The sequence below is a fragment of the Equus caballus genome, chromosome 24, assembly GCF_041296265.1.
Source record: "Equus caballus isolate H_3958 breed thoroughbred chromosome 24, TB-T2T, whole genome shotgun sequence".
In the NCBI taxonomy this organism is placed as follows: Eukaryota; Metazoa; Chordata; class Mammalia; order Perissodactyla; family Equidae; genus Equus; species Equus caballus.
The window spans coordinates 38,838,339-38,857,693 of NC_091707.1; the positions used below are offsets into that span (position 1 = coordinate 38,838,339).

General features: G+C 39.6%; 1 protein-coding gene and 2 long non-coding RNA genes across 5 annotated transcripts in view; 2 read left to right on the forward strand and 1 right to left on the reverse strand.

The window, feature by feature from the left end:
* GTF2A1 (general transcription factor IIA subunit 1) overlaps positions 1–3,338 on the reverse strand; it is a 47,799-nt gene extending 44,461 nt beyond the window's left edge. The window contains exon 1 of one of the 2 annotated variants that reach the window (XM_023628209.2): positions 2,707–3,338. In XM_023628209.2, coding sequence (XP_023483977.1) covers positions 2,707–2,736 — 30 coding nt within the window. In that variant the 5' untranslated portion in view covers positions 2,737–3,338. The remainder of the gene's footprint in view (positions 1–2,706) is intronic. The other variant, XM_070249372.1, reaches the window with a different exon arrangement.
* Positions 1,642–7,577, forward strand: LOC138920544 (uncharacterized). 2 transcript variants are annotated; one of them, XR_011431927.1, is made up of 2 exons: positions 1,642–1,781; positions 4,268–7,577. It is a non-coding gene; the product is annotated as an uncharacterized lncRNA (long non-coding RNA). The 2 variants fall into 2 exon arrangements; XR_011431926.1 differs by lacking the exon at positions 1,642–1,781 and adding an exon at positions 3,253–3,482.
* Positions 7,578–11,988: 4,411 nt separating this feature from the next.
* LOC102149522 (uncharacterized) lies at positions 11,989–17,083 on the forward strand. Its single transcript, XR_011431928.1, has 2 exons — positions 11,989–15,349; positions 16,165–17,083. It is a non-coding gene; the product is annotated as an uncharacterized lncRNA (long non-coding RNA).
* The last annotated feature ends 2,272 nt before the right edge of the window (positions 17,084–19,355 follow it).

Below are 19,355 nucleotides of genomic sequence, written 5' to 3' on the forward strand. Positions count from 1 at the left end.
TAATGACCTCCTCCATAAAACTTACCTCAACCATTAAAAACTATTTGTTCTTTTTTCTATTACAACCAGAAAAATAACTCATTTATCTGGGTTCTCGCCTTTGCTGTTCCACTCACTAACTTGTCTTATTTTGCCAAATCTGCTTCTGTGAACTTTAAATTATTCATACGTAAAATGTGCATCTCTACACTATCTCCTTATTTTAACATTCTGATTCTATATATAAGGAAAGTATATCTGCCTAAGGGCAATTTAACTACTGAATTACAAAAATACATTTATAAAGTGTTGTTTTTAAAACCAATGTTTCCTCAAGGGATTACAAAGAGGCACTGTAATTTTTAATTGGTGGTATAAAACTTAAATTGATGATATAAATTATTTTTGCAGCAAACTAGGTGTCTTCATCACCCCTAAAAATCTTCTGCTTGGAGATCTAGACATTTGCAGGTACAAATGTGCTTTCTTCTGGCACTCCCTAATTAATGAATCAACCTTGCTTTAAGATTCTGTTTTTGTGCCATAATTAACCCAAAACTTAATGACTTAATGGATTCATAAGCACTAGAGTTGAAAGAAGGGAAATGTTTATTCTTCATGAACTATACACATAAAGAATAATTTAACAGAACTGTTCATAAGTTGAAAAGTGCTCAAAATCCTGATGTTTTTAAAAGTAAGTGGGTACACAGGCACTATTTGAAATACGCAATTTCCAAATTATTATTTAAACTGCTAAACTTTCCTTGCGCCAAAGTTTTCGCCTTTTACGAAATAGAAAGTAATTTAAGAGGTTTGTCCTGCTTTTCAAAAAACACACATTCAAACTCAAAAACTGGTAAATTAAGAGGCCATTAGTGGCATTATCTAATGATTCATTAGAAGGTTCCCTTCAAAATGTTAGTCCCCGAAGCGATACTGGAAAACATACTGGATTAATTTCTATATTGGATATCATACTAATATCCAACGCAATAAAAACCTCGTCTACCTAGAATTCCAATTTTTTAAAACCCAGTTTGCACTATAAGCCTCCTCACTCTCATCACTCACATTTCCCCTATCCAGAAATGTACTGTGGACAGAGGTCCTACGTTGAAGCCCGAGGCACTCATCTATTTCTTTGAAAAGCTTCGTGTCTCCGATATTTATTATGCGAAAACATAATGAAATATTAAGAGCTATATTTCTAACACATCTCCTAAACACTTGATGAACACAGTACTACCAAAGTCAAGTCCTCTGCAGCTAACAGTTAACGTAGAAACCATTTTTTTCATTCCCGACAACGCACTCATCTTCTAATACAAGAACGACTGGACATCTGAGCTAAAATTCTCTTTAAAAACAAAAAGAACAGGAAAATTAAAAAAGACAGCAGTTCTCTTTTCCCCTAGCAAAGACGGCAAGTCCCAGCTGCGGCACCAAAACAAAAACTTGGGGCTCTGAAGGCAGCCCCCTTGGGCGCGAACATGACAGTGTAAGGAAAGGACCCAGAAATAAATTGAGCTCTGCACGCGCCTGCCTCTCGCCTCGGGAGCACGCACCTCCCAGCCCCGCTCTCAGCAGCTCTCACTATTTAAAGCCGGATCTGGTGTTTAAATGGAGAGGCGGTGACGTAGGCCTGAAAAGCACCTTCCCATCCTGGCAGAGTCTATATTAGAGAGCGGCAATGGCTCTATATAAACAGGGCAGCCAAAGGGAGGAGGACCACAAGGCTCAGGGACTGAAAAGCTGGGTACGCGGCCGCAGCCATGATGGATCGACCCGAGTCGCCAACGGTACGGAGTCGGGCGGCCGCGGGCTGGTCTGCGGCATGCGGGACCGGGCAAAAACGTGTTTTAGGGTCAAAATAAAAAATACGAGAGTGGGGTGGACTAGTGAGCACATTGCGTTGGTGACTGAAAAGGTTATTTATGTGACTGCTTTTTGCAAACCTACGTGATCGCAAGTAACCAAAAAGGGACGAACGGGGACAAGTAGGCAAATTTCAAGGCGAAAGCGGGGGCACTTTGACCACTGTAGGCTTTTTTTTGTTTGTTTTGGTGCTTTTGCTAGTCGCAGGTACGATGGGGGTTTTGCTTCCCCTTCGCCATTTTACCGATTCGGAAGGAACCGAGATAAGTGCTTTTCAACCTTCGTCCTTTTTAAAAAAAAACATAAAATGGCCCCAGTGAAGGCTCCCTAAGCACAACCGCCAGAAACACCCCCAAGGACCCCCTGAAGTAGCCATTAACCTTCCAAGTGGGTCACGGGGGGTCTTGGGGATTCACCCAACTCCCCCGACGCGGTTTTTGTCGGGAGGCGGCTCGGGGAGCCCTTCTCGAGCCGGCGCGGCCGGGCCCACCTCGGGGGGCGGCGGCGGCTCCCCTCCCGCCCTCCCGCCCGGCGGCCGGGGTCTGGGGCCGGGCCGCGCGCTCGCCCCGGCCCAACCGCCTCCGCGGCCCCAGGCCCCGCCGGCGCCCCCGCCCCCCCGCCGCCCCGCCGCCGCCGCCGCCGCCGCCGCGAGCCCTCGGCGCCCCCCCGCGCCCGCCGCCCGGCGCCCCGGCCCGCTCCGCCCGAGGCGGGAAGCGGCGGCGGCGGGGCGGCCGCGCGGGCGGCTGAGGAGAGTCGAGGCCGGGATCGCCGCCGTCCCCGCCCCCGCCCGGTCCGGCCGTTGCTGCCGCCCGGACGAAGCCCCCGCCGGCCAGCGCACCACGTCCTTACCACGGTGTTTGTATTTGCCGAGTTCGCCATTTCCACACACAACACAAACAAGAGGGGGGCAACCCCGAGAAAACAAGATCAAAACAAAACCAAAAAAAAAGCAAAAGCAAAAACCGAAACACCCGGGCGGTGACCCAAGCCACCGCAAGATGGGGAAAAATTTTTCAACAAAATCGGATCCTGAAGGAGTGCAGGGGAGCGGTGAGAGGAGGAGGAGGGGAGGAGGAGGAGGAGGGGGGCAATCCTCCCGGAGCTAAAAACCTCGAGAATCGCCCTTAAAAAAAAAAAGCCAGGACCCTTCAGGGGTCCGGGGGGCGTTGCCCGCTCCCCACCCCGCGCCCAGGAGGGAAACCACCACCGGTCGCCGCTCCCCGCGCCGCCGCTGCCGCCACCGGCTGCAGCTCCAGCCGTCCGGTCCGCCCGCTTCTCCCCTTTATATAGTGAGCCAACGAGCTGCGCGAGCCGCCGCCGCCGCCGCTGCCGCCGAGAGACAGGGCGGAGGGGGAGGGAGGGGCGGAAAGGGCGGGGTAAGAGGTGGGCGGGGCTGAGCGCGAGACACCGCGAGAACCGCGTGCGCAGGCGCGCCGGGGCGGTGGCGGCCGCGAGGCGCGTCGTCACGCGCCGTGGAGGGTGCTGGGCAGGCGGAGCCCGGGGACTAGAGTAGTGAAATCGGACCGCCGCCTCCCCAAGTCTCGCGTGATCACGTGGTTGGCGCCCAGGCGGAAGTTTGCGGCAACTCGTTTGGGATGAGGCGCTTGCAGACCCTTCCCGGAAAGGCGTGAGTTTTGTTGACACTCGAGTTCAAAGCTTGCTGGGACCGCCTCTTGTCAGGCGTTGTTGCGCCGTCCCGCGCTGGAGGAGCTAGGAAATGGGGAAGGGGCGGTGGGGGCTGCCTCGCTAGGAATGGCCGCGGAGGAGGATCAGTCACGTGGCCCAGCAGCCGGCCCCTGGCGCTCTTGGACTCAGGGCAGGGTTTTAAATGCGGAGTCATCCCAGAGCTCCACGGCTTTCGCGCCTTCCGGCGAGGGTGGGCGTTTCGCTTGCAAAGTTGTGTACGTGTTCCTAAAGGGGGTGAATGCTGATTTGCGCCCTCTGTTAACACGTTCCAGAATTAATAACCCCTAAAACCAGCTGAGTTATTTGTCTCCACCAGTGCGGCTGCAAAGTCTCTGTGTTGAAGTTCCGCAAAGGTTCGGCCCTTAGCAGCCCACATACATGAAATGACTCCTCATGGTAGTGGAAATGCCAAAAAAAGCAAAAGGAAACACCGACCGCAGGGTTATGAGAGCATAACTTTCCCTGGTTTTTTAGCATATTGCCAAAATTCTGTCTCCTCAAAGCCAGGATGCAGTGACTAACGTCTGAAATACTTGCCCTTGGCCAACCAGCTCACATGGCCTCTCGCTGCGCGCAGAAAATGTCCGTGTCTTGGAGTGCAGCTCTGTAGGCATTTGACCTGCTCTGCCCGAGCAAATCTGCCTTTATCTTAACATTTCACGCAAAATAGAGAATGCTTTGTTTAGAAGGCAGAACTCACAGTACCTAACTTTCTTGTCTTTAGGAATTTCGAGGGATGTGGAATATAGTCTGAACAAGTGAGATCGTTTAGCCTCAAAAGGAAGCAAAACAAAATGTGAAAAGTTCTATGCTGCTGAAACCAGATTTGAAGAATATCAAAGGCATCCTACCAGAGAGAGGAAAAGATGGAACCTGCCAGGACCTAAAGGAAGAGATTAATGAAAGCGGCGGCCTTTAATACTCGGAAAATGGGAAGTTGTGGATAGATTGTGGATGGGTATAGAAAATATCTGTTAACCTTGAGATTTGTTTTTAACATCATCTGATCGTCCATTCCCCTCTTAACACTCAGTTGCTTCTCAGTTCCCTGCACCAATGCCTTTTTGGGGTGCTTAAGGAAAAAAAATTCACAGGAAATCATATTGTTCTTGATATGTAAAATTATGATTCCATCAACATTTAATAATTTAATTATTATTAATTCATTTAATATTCAGTGACTATGAGCCCTAAAAGTTATACTGAACAGTACCTTTCCTGGTAAATTTCACTGCTTGTTGTCTTAAGAGGACTTATTGTTACCTCCTTCTCTACATACTACAAACTGTTTGCCTTCACCTTCCGCCCCATTTTCTTCCCTACCTCTTGGTATTCTTAACTAAAGGATCAAGTATGCTGCCATCCGTTAAGCTTAAGATCACTGCGTATAGGACATGGGGAAGAATCCATGAGATTTGCTTTCCACACAGTTATTCCTAAGGGGATTGATGACACACATGCTCTGACTGGGTCTGACCTATGAATTAATAAGATAGAGTTATTGCATTAAAAAGGCAGCAACCCCAGTCCTGCCCGCCTTAAGACCTTAGGACTCCTTGGAGGCTCCTCTGAATCCGACTTTCTCTTTACACGCTAAATTGCAACAAGGCCTAAACAGTTGATTAACATTTACCGAGATTTCTTGCCGCCTTCCCCCAATATGCCTGGCATCTAACTAACCATCATGGATTCCATTTAAATTTATTGTTTTCCAACCCCCATTTAGCTGTAATACCCCTGCAGTCATAATATATCTGAGCCAATCAGTTTCATTTCAGAAAGAGACATTTACTCACCTTGCACCAAAATGTTAAGTCTGAATAATTTGGAGACTACAGATCTTTAATTCACAAAACTGAAAATTTGTGAACAGAAAGCTTCTCCCATGTAAGACTGAATTTAGCATCATATTTAAATTGTTTTTATCTAAATTTTTTCTTCTTTGTGCCCTAGAACTTAAATAACTTTCTAATTTTAGCATCTCTTTATACCATATATGAAACATTTATACTGGATTTTCAGTTTGTAAACTCATACTTTGTAACAACTGTATACTTAGACAGATAGATACATAATAGTGCTCTCTTTGTGATGAATCTTTTTTTTTTTTTTACTTCAAAATGTTTTATGTTGGAAGATGAGTTACTTCTTTCTTTTAATATTAATATTCTGCCTAAACGCTGGATAACTACCAAACAAAAGAAGAAAAGGAAAAATTCAATGGCTAAATTTTAATATACCGTAAACAAGATAACACCAAACATTATATTTCCAAACGTTTAAATGTTTTATTGTCAAAATAACTATTTAAGCAACAGTGCCAAGAAGAGAGAAAATCTAAAATGACTGCTCTGGAAATTGGCATAAACTAAACTTTCATATGACTGCCCTTCAGCCTCCATGTTCTTAAATAGTAAACAAATAAATGAATAAATCAAGCTAATTATCTGGCATATTTAGGCCTCATGCGGCCCTTTAATGTTCAGTAGTAATGAATACTTTTCGAGGATAAAAAAGCAAAGAGGAAAGATCTTATATCTCAAACTTACTAGTACTAATGAAAGTTTCTGTTGTAAAGTATAGTGCATAATTAACAGCATTCATTCAAGATAATGAAAGTTCCGATGTATTTCAGTTCTAACAAAAAAATTATACTACATTCAGATTTCACTTAATTTTTAAGCCTTTACAAAAAAACTGTTGATTTCCACGTGCAGTAATTTTTGGTGCAGTGTGTAAGAAGAAATTGCTGACCATACAAATTACTTCTATAAATGTGAGGAAGAGATTTTTAAAAATCTTTGTTTAACATTCTCTTCCTCCCTCCTAACTTATAGTTTGAAATTGCTACTGCATGTCTTAAAACAGCAACTAACTTGCAAATATTTTCTGTATACCAAAATATAAGCCAGTTTATTAGCAAAAACAAATTGACAAAGTGTATACCGAGTACAGAGTCTTTGTGGAGTCAGGATCAACTCTGCCATTACTTTACTATGAGACCTTCTGCCGTAACTAAACCTCTCTGTGTTGATAAGATGCAATAAAAACCACTGCATATGATTGTTGGGAAGATCAAAGGTACTAGAAAGTGCTTTAATAAGTATTTGGTGGATGTTTTTATTATTTAGGGTAAGCATATAACAGCTACATCAACATCAAAACAGGGGAAAGGTCTTTTTAACTCACTTTGTAGAACACTGCCATTAGATTTTAATAATGATGCTAATGGTTGATGATTAGTTTATCCACAAGAAGTTTGGCTGAATTTTGATACCTCAAGTGGTAAGTTTACCACTTTTTGTATGTAAATATAGTAATAATATGCTATCATAAGATACAGACACCTTAAGCTGAATGCTGATTTATTGGTTGGAATTCATCAAGTTGCTTAGTTACACATGTGCTCAATTATATCTGGCAAAATTACATATGAATTTGCCATTGACCCGGCAATACCAGTTCTGGGAATTTATCCCATGGACATACAGTCATGTGTTGCGTAACAATGAGGATACATTCTGAGAAATGAGTAGTTGGGCAATTATGTCATTGTGTGAACATCATAGGGTGTGCTTACACAAACCCAGATGGAGTAGCCTACTACACACCTAGGCTATATGGTACTAATCTTATGGGACCTCTATCCTATGTGTGGCCTGTCCTTGACCAAAACGTCCTTATGCGGCACGTGACTATAGTGGCAAAAATATGAAAACATGTATTTCCATGACTATTCATTATGGTTAGTGAATAGGGTTACAAGTAGTAACACTCAAAGAATGGAAGTACCGCCACATGTGCCTATAAGGAAATTGGTTAAATAAATTCCGGCACTTGCACACATGGCGTACAATGCAGCTGTAACAAGGAATGAGGAATATCTATATACCACTGTGGAATGATCTTCAGAATATAGTGTTAAGTGAAAAAAGCAAAGTAGTGAAATGTGTTCTTTGTATGCTATCATTTAAGAAAAGGGAACTAGAAAAATGTGTAAACACTTGCTTACAATGAAAAAAAAGAAAAATAAATGAATTTTTTTTAAAAGAGGGTTACCTTTAAGGACAAGGAGAAAATAGGGTGAAGAGGACAGGAATAGAAGCTAGACTTATTTAAATATAGGCTTTTTAGGTTTATAGCTTAGAGTTTTAAATTCAAAGCTAAAAGTAATTTAAATAAATAAAATAAATGAATAAAATTTAAACAAAAAGTTTATTTTTGTTAAGTTAAAAACCAAATTAACTTTTGAAAAGAGATCTCAAAACTGAAAATAAAGTGAAGCAAATCAACCTATCAATATATTCCATAACACACAGAGAGGAACTTTTTCAAGTGACTGTAAAACAGTAATTTGAGTATGTATTTGTAGTGGGATATTCTTTAGAGAATAGGACAGAACTTTCAAAAGAATTTAATGTTCTTAGTATTTGTAGTGGTAGTGGTAATTTTTTAATGCATTTTGGGTTTTTAATGTGAAATGTGAGATAAAGAAAATGAATAGTTATATGATCTAGTCATGTGCTGCGTGATAACATTTTGGTCAACAATGAACGTTATGTACAACAGTGGTCCTGCAAGATGATAATGGGCCTGAAAAATTCCTATTGCCTAGTGACATCATAGCCATCGTAATGTTATACTGCAGCACATTACTTATTACATGTTTGTGGTGATGCTGGTGTAAGCAAAGCTACTGCTCTGACAGTTATATAAAAGCATAGCACGTACAATTTTGTACAGTACATCATACTTGATAATAAATGACTATGTTACTGGTTTGTGTATTTATTATACTTTTTACTGTTGTTTTAGAGTGTACTCTTTCTACTTATAAAAAAAGTTTACTGTAAAATAGTATGCTGTGTTATGCTGGGAGCAGCCTCATACATCTTGTGTTTACCACGTCTTTTGATTGCATTATTTTCTCTTGTGCTTGATTTAAGCTTGTGTCGTTTTTTTTTGTCATGGCCCCTAAGCATACAAAATGCACTGCTAAAGTTGCCAATAAGAGGCCATGTTGAACAATTGATCTGGAAACGGAATTAAGAGTGATTAAGCACTACAAAAGTGGAAAATCAGTGATGGTTGTTCCTCACCAGTCAGGCATATCCCATTCCACCATAACTTAGATCTTGAAGAATAAGAACAAAGTGATGGAAGCTGTTAAAGGATCTGCTTCATTGAAGGCAAGAAGACTAACAAAAATTTAAGAAGGGCCTATATCAGACATGAAGAAACTCTAATGACCTGGATTGAAGACCAGACACAAAACTGAATCCCTCTGAGCACCATGACAATCACAGCTAAAGCAAAAAGTTTGTTTGCAATGTTGAAAGAAAAGCTAGACCCAATTATGACGTTGAATTTACAACTAGCTCTTGATGGTTTAAATGATTCAAGAATCATTATTCATTACAGAATGTGAAAGTGAGTGGCGAGTCTGCGAGTGCTGATGTGAAAGTAGCTGAAGAATTTTTGGAAACTCTAGATAAGCTGATTGTGGAGGAAAATTACTTGCCAGAGCAAATATTCAATATGGATAAAATCTCACTATTCTGGAAACAGATGCGTGAAAGGACTTTCATCCAAAAGGAGGCTAAGTCAATTCCAGGTTTCCAAAGCTTGTAAGGACAGGATAACAGTCTTGCTTGGGGACAATGTTGCAGGCTACAAATTGAAACTCTTCATGGTCTGGCACAGTAAGAACCCCAGGGCCTTCAAGCATATTGATAAGCACACACTGTCAGTGGACTACAGGAGCAAGAAGAAGTCATGGGTGACCCATCATCTCTTCCAAGATGCCTTCTTGAATTGCTGTGCCAGCAAAATGGAGAATTATTATTTGGAGAATAACATACATTTCAAGGTTTTGCTTTTCGTTTCTAATGCTCCTGGACAGCCTCCTTTTATTGGTGTTCTTCATCCCACTATCAGAGTGTTATTTCTCCCTCTTTGATCCAAAAGAGGATCTCAAAAGGAAGCAAAACAAACACCACCTCTTTGATCCAACTAGTAGATCAAGGAGTTATAGCAGCTGGTAAGACATACTACCTGAGGATGACCTTTGCGAAGGCTATTGCTGCAACTGAAGAAGACATTGATGCAATTCTGGAAGGATTACAACATCTATGACTGCATCAAGAACTTTGCTAAGGGGGCTGGCCCCGTGGCCGAGTGGTTAAGTTCGCGCTCCGCTGTAGGCGGCCCAGTGTTTCATTGGTTCGAATCCTGGGAGCGGACATGGCACTGCTCATCAGACCACGCTGAGGCAGCGTCCCACATGCCACAACTAGAAGGACCCACAACAAAGAATATACAACTATGTACCGGGGGGCTTTGGGGAGAAAAAGGGAAAAAATAAAATCTTTAAAAAAAAAAAAAAGAACTTTGCTAAGGCTTGGGGTGATGTCACCAAGGAGTGTATGAATGACGTCCAGAAGAAGACACTTAGGAGGTTCATTCATGACTTCAAAGGATTTGACAAGGATGAGAAGACTGCAAAAATCAACAGGCTGTGGTTGAGATAGCAAACAACTTCAACCTGGGTGTGAATGAGGATGATGATGAGGAGCTCCTAGAGGTGGTTCCTGAGGAATTGGCTAACGAGGAGTTGTTGGAACTGGAACAGGAATGCATAGTTGAAGAAAAGGCAAGAGAAAGGGAAACTACAAGAGAAGAAAAAGAAGAAATCCCCCCCCAAGAAAATTCACAGTGAAGAGTTTAGCAGAAGCTTTTGCAAACCTCAAGAAGCTCCTTAAAAAGTTTGAAAACATGGACCCCCAAACCAAAGGATTTTCATTAATGCAGAAGGGTGTTCATGGTGCATTATCTGCTTACAAGGAAATCTGTGATGAAAAAAGAAAGAAACCAAGCAAACCACCATGGACATGTTTCTGAAAAGAGTGGGACCTCCTCCAGAGTAGCCTCAGCAGGTCTTTTAGGAGATATTCCAGAAGAAGGCATTGTGACCATAGGAGATGACAGCTCCATGTGTGTTATTGCCCCTGAAGACTTTCCAGTGGGACAAGATATAAAGGTGGAAGACAGTGATATTTATGATCCTGACCCTTTGTAGGCGTAGACTAATGTGTGTGTTTGTGTCTTAGTTTTTAACAAAAAAGTTTGGAAAGCAAAAAAAAAATTTTTAAATAGGAAAAAGCTTATAGAATAAGGATATAAAGAAAGAAAGTATGTTTGTACAGCTGTACAGGGCATTTGTGCCTTAAGCTATGTGTTATTACAAAAGAGTCAATAAATTGTTAAAAAATTTAAAAATTTATAAAATAAAGTTGTAGTAAGCTAAGATTTATTTTTTATTGAAGACTGAGAAGTTTTTCTTATAAATGTAATGTAGCCTAAGTGTACTGTATTTATAAAGTCTACAGGAGTGTACAGTAGTATCCTAGGCCTTCACATTCAGTCACTTCTCGCTCACTGACTCACCTGGAGCAACTTCCAGTCCTGCAAGCTCCCTTCATGGTAAGTGCCCTAGACAGCTGTAGCATTTTTTAATCTTATACTGTATTTTTACTGTCCTTTTCTGTGTTTAGATATGTTTAGATACACAAATACCATTGTGTTATAATTGCCTACATTCAGTACAGTGACGTGCTATACAGGTTTGTAGCCTAGGAGCAACACGCTATACCACATAGCCTGGGTGTGTAGTATACTATACCATCCAGGTTTGTGTAAGTACATTTTATGATGTTCACACAGTGATGAAATCTCCTAATGATGGATTTCTCAGAATGCAGCCCCGTTGTTAAGTGATGCATGACTGCATATCATCTCAGTCATTCTTAAGAAGCATGATTACCAACATAGAAGAAAGGAAATAAAGATGTCTTATAGAAGAGGATAAGTAAAAGTTCTGTAATCCTGAATTTCAATTAGAAGTGTCTTGATGCATTTTGTTTTAAATTTTTCCCCCTGGCTCCAAAAAGTCCTAGAAACAATAAGCAACCCAGTAGCAATAAGTACACCTAGTACCTAAATTATAGTAGTTCAAGGCCAATGCTCCTTGGAGAAATGCCTTATTCTGATTCCAGCTCAAGAGCAGGAAACATCTTTTTTCTTTTTTTTTAAGGTATGCTTTTTTTTTTTGGTGAGGAAAATTGGCCCTGAGCTAACATCTGTTGCCAATCTTCCTCTTTTTTCTTTTATTCTCCCCAAAGCCCCAGTACATAATTGTATATCATAGCTGTAAGTCATTCTAGTTCTTCTATGTGGGGTGCCACCACAGCATGGCTTGATGAGTGATGTGTAGGTCCACGCCCAGGATCATAACTGGCAAACCCTGAGCTGCCGAAGCAGAGCATGTGAACTTAACCTCTAGGCCATAGGGCCAACCCTTTCTTTTCTCTTAAAATGACAAAAACTCAAATTCAGTATGTTTTAGCTTATAAAATATACATCGCTGTGAAAAAGCCTAAACTGAGTGACCAACCCAGTATCCATGAGCATCTCTAGTTCCCAGATTGTAATCTTAAAATACCATTTTCCACTTAAAGAACTCAGGGCTCTTTGGGGATATTGCTGACTCTAGGATTGGGCCAAGAAAAATGCTAGTTTAAAACAAGTGAAATTGCCGATTATTGCCCAACCTAATACAAAATGAGTCTAGAATATCTTTTCATACAGATAGCAAGGAAAGTATATTAGTTCTTTAGGGCTATTGTAAAAAAGTACTAAAAACCTGGGTGACTTAAACCAACAGAAACTTTTGTCTCACAATTCTGAAAGCTAGAAGTCTAAAATCAAGGTGTCAGCAGGGCCATGCTCTGTCTCACACTCTGAGTAGAATCCTTCCTTTCGTCTTCCCAGCGTCTAGTGCTGGCCAGCAATCCTTTGCTTGCAGTTGCATCACTCCAATCTCTGCCTCCATCTTTACATGACGTTTTCGCTATGTCTTTACATTATTTTCCTTTTGTGCATGTCTGCCTCTATGTCCAAATTTCCCCTTTTTATAAGGATACCAGTCGTATTGAATTAAGACTTACTCTAATGACCTCATTTTAACTTGATTGCTTCTGTAAAGACCCTATTTCCAAATAAGGTCACTTTCTGAGGTATAGAAGTTAGGATTTCAACATATCTTTTTTGGAGGACACAATTCAACCCAAAACAGAAAATATCAAAAACCATAGTGTCATGTCAAGAGAATTTAGGGACCAACATGAAGAGGTTCCCACTGGCCAAAGATGAGACACTTTGAATATCAATAAGATAATACTTGCAGCAAGTTGAAATACATCAAATATTAAATCCATTAATTTTAAATGCTGCTAAAAAGCAAAAGATGAAAATTCTAATTGGTCACCATTGGAAGATGCTGGGAAAACAACTCATCATTTTGAAGATTGGCAAATAAAGATAAATTAACATTTATCCAGCCTTTCCCACATGAACTGTACCATCAAGTACTAAATAGTGGATGTAGTGGGTTGAATGGTGGCCCCAAAAAAGATATGCCCATGTCCTAAACCCCAGAAACTGTGAATGTTAACTTATTTGGAAATAGGGTCTTTGTGGATGTAATTCAATTAAGAATTTTGTGGTGAGATGATCCTGGATTACCCTGGTAGGCCCTAAATGCAATGACAAGTGAAGGGACACACAGAAGTGAACAGACACAAGAGGAAGAGGAAATGTAACCACAGTGGTAGAAATTGGAGCAATGCAGCAACAAGGAAGGCCAGCAGCCACCGGAAGTTGGAAGAGGCAAAGAACAGATTCTCTCCCAAGCCTCTGGAGAGAGTGTGGCCCTGCTGACACCTTGATTTTGGACTCCTGGCCTCCAGAATTGTGAAAGAATAAGATTCTGTTGTTTTTAACCCACCAAGTTTGTGGTTGTTGGATACAGTAGATGAGGAGAAGTATTGCAGTTAATAAGTGAATAAGGAATGATAGACTATCCATGTTGCAACCTCTAACGAATTAAGAGATGGAGGCATTAGCACTGAGGTCTCCCAACTTCACAAAAAGGCAAACAACCAGATATTGTGTACTTCCCAATGAAGAACATGCTGCCACCTATAAAATAATCTTACCCCCATCCCCACCCTCCAAAAATATAAACCCAGAGTGTGATCAAACTTCTGGATCCACCTAACAAGCTACAAAAAATACAGAGGATGCAGAGACATCTTAAGCTACATATCAGTAATACAATCAGCAAAATCCAAACCCTGGGAAGCTGTAGGACAAATGATCCAATTTCTTCAACAAATAAATACAGGGAGAGAGAGAGGAACCTACAGACTAAAAGGCACTTACGGGATGTATGAGTCACAACGTGTGGAACTCATTTGGGTCCTAATTCAAATAAGCTGTAAGAGATGACAATTATTAATAAAGGGAAGATAATTGGAAATTTGGACTCACTGAATACTTGATGGAATTAAAAGAGTTATTGAATTAAATGAAGTTTTCCACTGAAAAAATTAAAAATAGGCCCAATGAAGACTTATTTTATAATCAGTAATGGTTCTTTATCCTCACAGCTTGTCTTCCAGTCGAAAGATAGTTGGTATTCCCAAGATGGTCTGGTATACTGTTATAAGTGTAATTAATATTAAACACTATGTTTAATTACCTGGGTCTCCTCTTTCTCTGATTCTTGGATCTCAGCTACATATCTTATCTTGATTCACAAATTGAACAGCTATGATTTGGGACAGTTAAAAATGGTGAAAATTAAGGTGCTTGCTCAGATGACATTATAAAAATATTCTTCTAGTGGCCAAATTACCTTTGATTTACCTACGAACTTTATCTTCTTACTCATGTACCTTCAACTTGATAGAGGCTTCTGATATGACAGATAATTCTCCAGGACAACTTTCTAATAAAATACATCATAACAGGTGAATTAAATCTGTAGTTAATCTGCAAACTATATCTTAGAGAATTATTACTGACACTGGAACTAGATGGGCCAATTTGAGTGCTTCTCCAGAACCTACCTTCCTCTGGTAGTAGAGATTATAAAAGGGGAGGTCACAGAAAGATTATTATAGATTTCCAACCAGAATGAACTAAGAAGTCTGCTTAAATACCAAGGGCTGGTCTTTCTTTTAACGTGGGTTTCTGTGAGAAACCAAGGGATGCAGTTCAGATACCTTCTTGAGAAGAAGGCACTTGTTCTTCAAAGGATGGTTCTTCAAAGTAATGAGATAGCCAGTAGGCAAAAAGAATGGATGTTTAAACAGGAAAAATGGAGATTAAAAAAAAGATAAGGAATTTGCTGTTTTGTGTTCTCTGCCAAGTTGAGAAGCAATAATAATAATACTGGATTTACTTTAAAAGCTTTAGTCATACTTTTCAGTACCTCCTTTAAAGCTTGTAACAGTCCAATGAGATAAGTAATATTATCCCTTTATTATGTATAGGAAACTGACACTCAGGTTACGCAGTGACTTGGCCAAGGTCGTATTGCTGTTTACTTGTGAAATTTTAGAGGTACAAGTTCAAGGCTCTTACCACTTGTCTTAGAAAGAAGCAGCTATCAATCCTGGAGAATGTGAAGTTTTTTTTCTTTTCTTTTTTTTTTTTTTTTGAGGAAGATTGGCCCTGAGCTAATATTCGCCATCAATCCTCCTCTTTTTGCTGAGGAAGACTGGCCCTGAGCTAACGTCTGTGTCCATCTTCCTCTATTTTATATGTGGGACACCTGCCACACCATGGCTTGACAAGTGGTGCATAGGACCGTGCCTGGGATCCAAACTGGCAAATCCCGGTCACCGAAGCAGAGAATGCAAACTTAACCACTACGCCACCAGGCCAGCTGGAGAATGTGAAGGTTTTTAATCAAATTATGTTGCTCCTTAAGTTTGTCAAATATATGTTAATTATATAATGTATTAAATTTCATTTGGGAGAAGAAGAGAAACTCTATAGTGTATACAAAATTGAGACTTGAAACTGAGGCTTTGCCCTGATTAAGTATAGTTGCCTTCATTAAAGCATCATCAAAAAGCGTTTATTAAATTATTTAAATAACTGATGTCTCTGCTTCTGCATCAGTTGAGAATTGTCCATTTCTCATTCCAAATAGCACTTACTCAATTATTGAATTTGGTGAGAACAGTCGTTTTCTAGCAACATTCTCTGTAATCAAAACATTTCTGTCTAGCTTTATAATTATATTTTAAATGCTTTCGTAAAACAAGAAAATGAAGGGTGGCCATTTTTAGTGGTAGAACATTGGAAAGGGGAATTCTTTCTATTTTACCTAATGGGCCAGTAGTATCACTCCCATTATGTAGATGGAAAAATAAGTTAACTTGGGCCTGTGCCAATGTCATCACACAATAAATTGGAAGAAGCAGTGTATATTCACAGGCATAGTAGTATAGCAAGTACCCAAGAGTGAGAGCTTTGGAGTCAATAGACCAACATGCTTTTCCTTGCTCTGATCATGGGCAAGTTACCTCATCTGTAAAATGGCAGTTAGTAATATTAACCTGCTCTGGAGAGTTGTGTGAGAATTAAGAGATAATCCATGTCAAGCCCCTCAGCACAGTGATTGGCACAAAGTAGGTCCTCAGTAAACAACAACAATAATAATATTGATGGTGCAGAAAATTAAATGGGTTCTATTTTGTCTTTGTCTAGATCGTGTTGTGCAGTGGAGCGGAGCAACATTAGGAAACAGAACACACTTCTGAACTGAGTTCACTAATTAAGCAAACCCATGTCTATCTTTTGGATGTGTAAGTTTCTTCCATCTGTAAAATTTGAATCTAAAAAGAAAGCAATTCCAAGTTGGAGTTAAAACACAAACTACACTCTAGATTAGTAAATTTTTTACCAGTCTCTTTGAGGTTAAATCATTTGAATAACTGATTTCTCTGTTGCTACGTCAGATGAAAATCATCGGTTTCCTGAAATGACTCAGATTGTTTAAAACTAGACGCTTTATATAAATTTCCTGTCAAGAGATATAATTGCTCATTTGTCACATGTAGAGTGCATTACCATTCCTCAATAAATCTTAAATTAAAATGATAGATGTTCAGCCTTCAGATATATCATAGTGTGTGTGATAAACATCAATACTATTATCTGGCCACAAGATGGCAAATTACACCTGAGCCCAGAGAGAACACAGGACTAGGAAACCACAGTCCTTACAGTGGTGTTTCCTTTCTTCTTCATATATTTTGTAGCATCCTTAGTGATATTTATCACTAACAATGGTTTTATTTTCAAAGCTTCTTAATTTTTATTTGCTTCTTAATTCTAATTTTAGCAACCAACAACACAATCAAGTCCAAACTCCTTTCTAACTCTCCTTTTTCCTAAACTTCCTTCTCTTTTTCCTTCTCTCTTCTCACTGTTTCTCTTTCTTTTTTGCTTTTATTTTTCCTTTTCAATACAATAGTTACAGAATACCAAACATAACCTTTTTGCAATAACCTTAATGTATTTTCATCCTTCCAATATTGGCTTAAAAAAATCAAATCAGAATTTCTGTCCTTTTAAAAATGTGCTTGGATCATGATTATCAAATAAAGACCATTTTCAAAATTTCGGTATGTTCTTAGTCTCCTTATTTAGCCCTCTTACCTTTATCCTTAACCAATCATGACATTTCCAAACTGTTTTATTGGGGTAAAAAACGAAAAAACAAGAACAGTTAAATTACCAAAAGCCATCAAATAAAAATAATATAAAATAAAAGATGAAACACCTGTATTTCTGTCTCTCCACTCACATCTCTCAATCACACCTGTGTTTTTCCTATCCTTGCAAGACATTTCTAGATAGACGTATGTAGGTAAATACAAGTACCTTTTGTTTTTTATAAAAATGGAATCATGCCTTAAATTTTATAAACAACTTGCTTGTTTCAAAGACTCAGTATATCACAGACCTCTTTCTAGACTAGTAAATTTCAGGCTGTCTCAGGTGTTTTTAATGGCTACATGGAATTTCATAGTATGGCTATACAGTAATTTATTTAATTATTCCCCTGTAGATGCAGTTAGGCTGTTTCCTTTTTTGCTATTTTAAACATTGCTGCAACAATATCCTTGTGCATGCCCCTTTATATACTTTTGTTATGTTTGTAGAATAGATTCTTAGAAATGGCGTTAATGGGTCTTAGGATTTGTACATGTTAAATACTAATTGATAGTCACAAGTTACCCACTCAATAGGTTGTCCCCCGATCTCTCTGACTTCATAAGGTCCCACCTAGCTGTCCTATAAAGTTGAGACCAACCTCCTTTCCCATTCCTCCAGAAACAGGAGTTCTTGGTCTTTTAAAATTTGTTTCTGTGTCTTTTTTCACACTACACACTTATAATGTCCTTCTCCACTCACCTTTATCTTTTCTTCCATTCTGGAGAAATCCAGCTCTTGAAAGCTTTAATTCCTTCCATCATTTCACCCTACATTATATCTCTTTATTTTTTAATTACTTGGAAAGTAATAAGATTTGACGTAATTACTTGTGTATTTTGTTTAAACATATATTTTAAAGGGAAAATTAAGATAAACATTTTCACAATGTTCTTTTTTCTTTTACTTATTTTTCCTCCATACAAAGAGAAAGACTAAAGCTATCCCTAATTACCAAGGCCTGTATAAATTGTATAAAATTTATTACATTTTGTATAAATTTGGAACATATTCCCCTTTTTAAAATGTATTATAATATTTTTGCATGTCTGATTCCCACTAGACTTTTCCTCCATTCACTTAAAAAATATTTATGGCACATCAGGCCCTATTCTAGGCCATATGGGTACAGCACAGAACAAAACAGACAAAATTCCCTTCACTTATGAAGCTCATGAGGCTGTTGAGACAGACAATAGACAAGATAAATAAGTAACATATTATATAATATGTTAGGCAATTGTAGAAATCCAGGTGAGAATAGTGGAAATAGAAAGATTCATCAGATATTTTGAAAAGAGATCCCAAAAGGCTTGCTTTGGATTGCACATGGGATTTGAGAAAAATGAGCAATCAAAGATGCCTCATAGGTTTCTGTTAAGTAAATGGGAGGATATTGGCGCCCTTTACTAAGGTTGGGGAAAAGTGAAGGAAAGACACATTTGGGTGGGAAAAGTCCTGTTTGGGTTAGGTTTAGAGGTCTGTTGAACACTCAAGTGGAGACACAAAATAAACAGTTGAATACAAGTTTAGATCTCAGCAAGCCGACCTGGAGCTAAAGATTTGGGAATCATTTAGCATATACAGGTATTTATTTACAGCCATGGGAATATGTGAGATCATGTGAGCAGTGTAAGGGGAGAAAGTAGAAGCATTCTGATATTTAGAGAATGGACCAAGGAGAAAGACCAAAAAACAAGACTGGGAAGGAGCAGGAGAATAGGAGTAAGAATAGGGGATGAGTACAGACACCAAGGGAAGAGTATGTTTCAGGAAGAAGAGGGTAGTTAGTGCTGTCAAAGGCTACTGAAAAGCATGTAAGATAAAGATAGAAAAGATCTTGGATTTGTCAAGTTGGAGGACATTGACAAAAGCCATTATAGTGTAGTCATGGAGATGGGAGATAAATTGGAGTGAGCTGAGAAGAAAATGAGTAAGAAAATGGTGAGAGCGAATACAGACAACTTTTTGAGAAGCTTCGTTGTGAAAGTGCAGAAATGGGATTGTATTTGGTGAGGGAAACAGTGTCAAATGATTTTTTCCCGATTATTTTAACATAACATACATAACATAAAATTTACCATCTTAACCTGGGTTTGTTTTGTTTTGTTTTGTTTTGTTTTGGTGAGGTCTATCCTGGAAAAGGTCCCATGTGTACTTGAGAAGAATATTTATTCTGT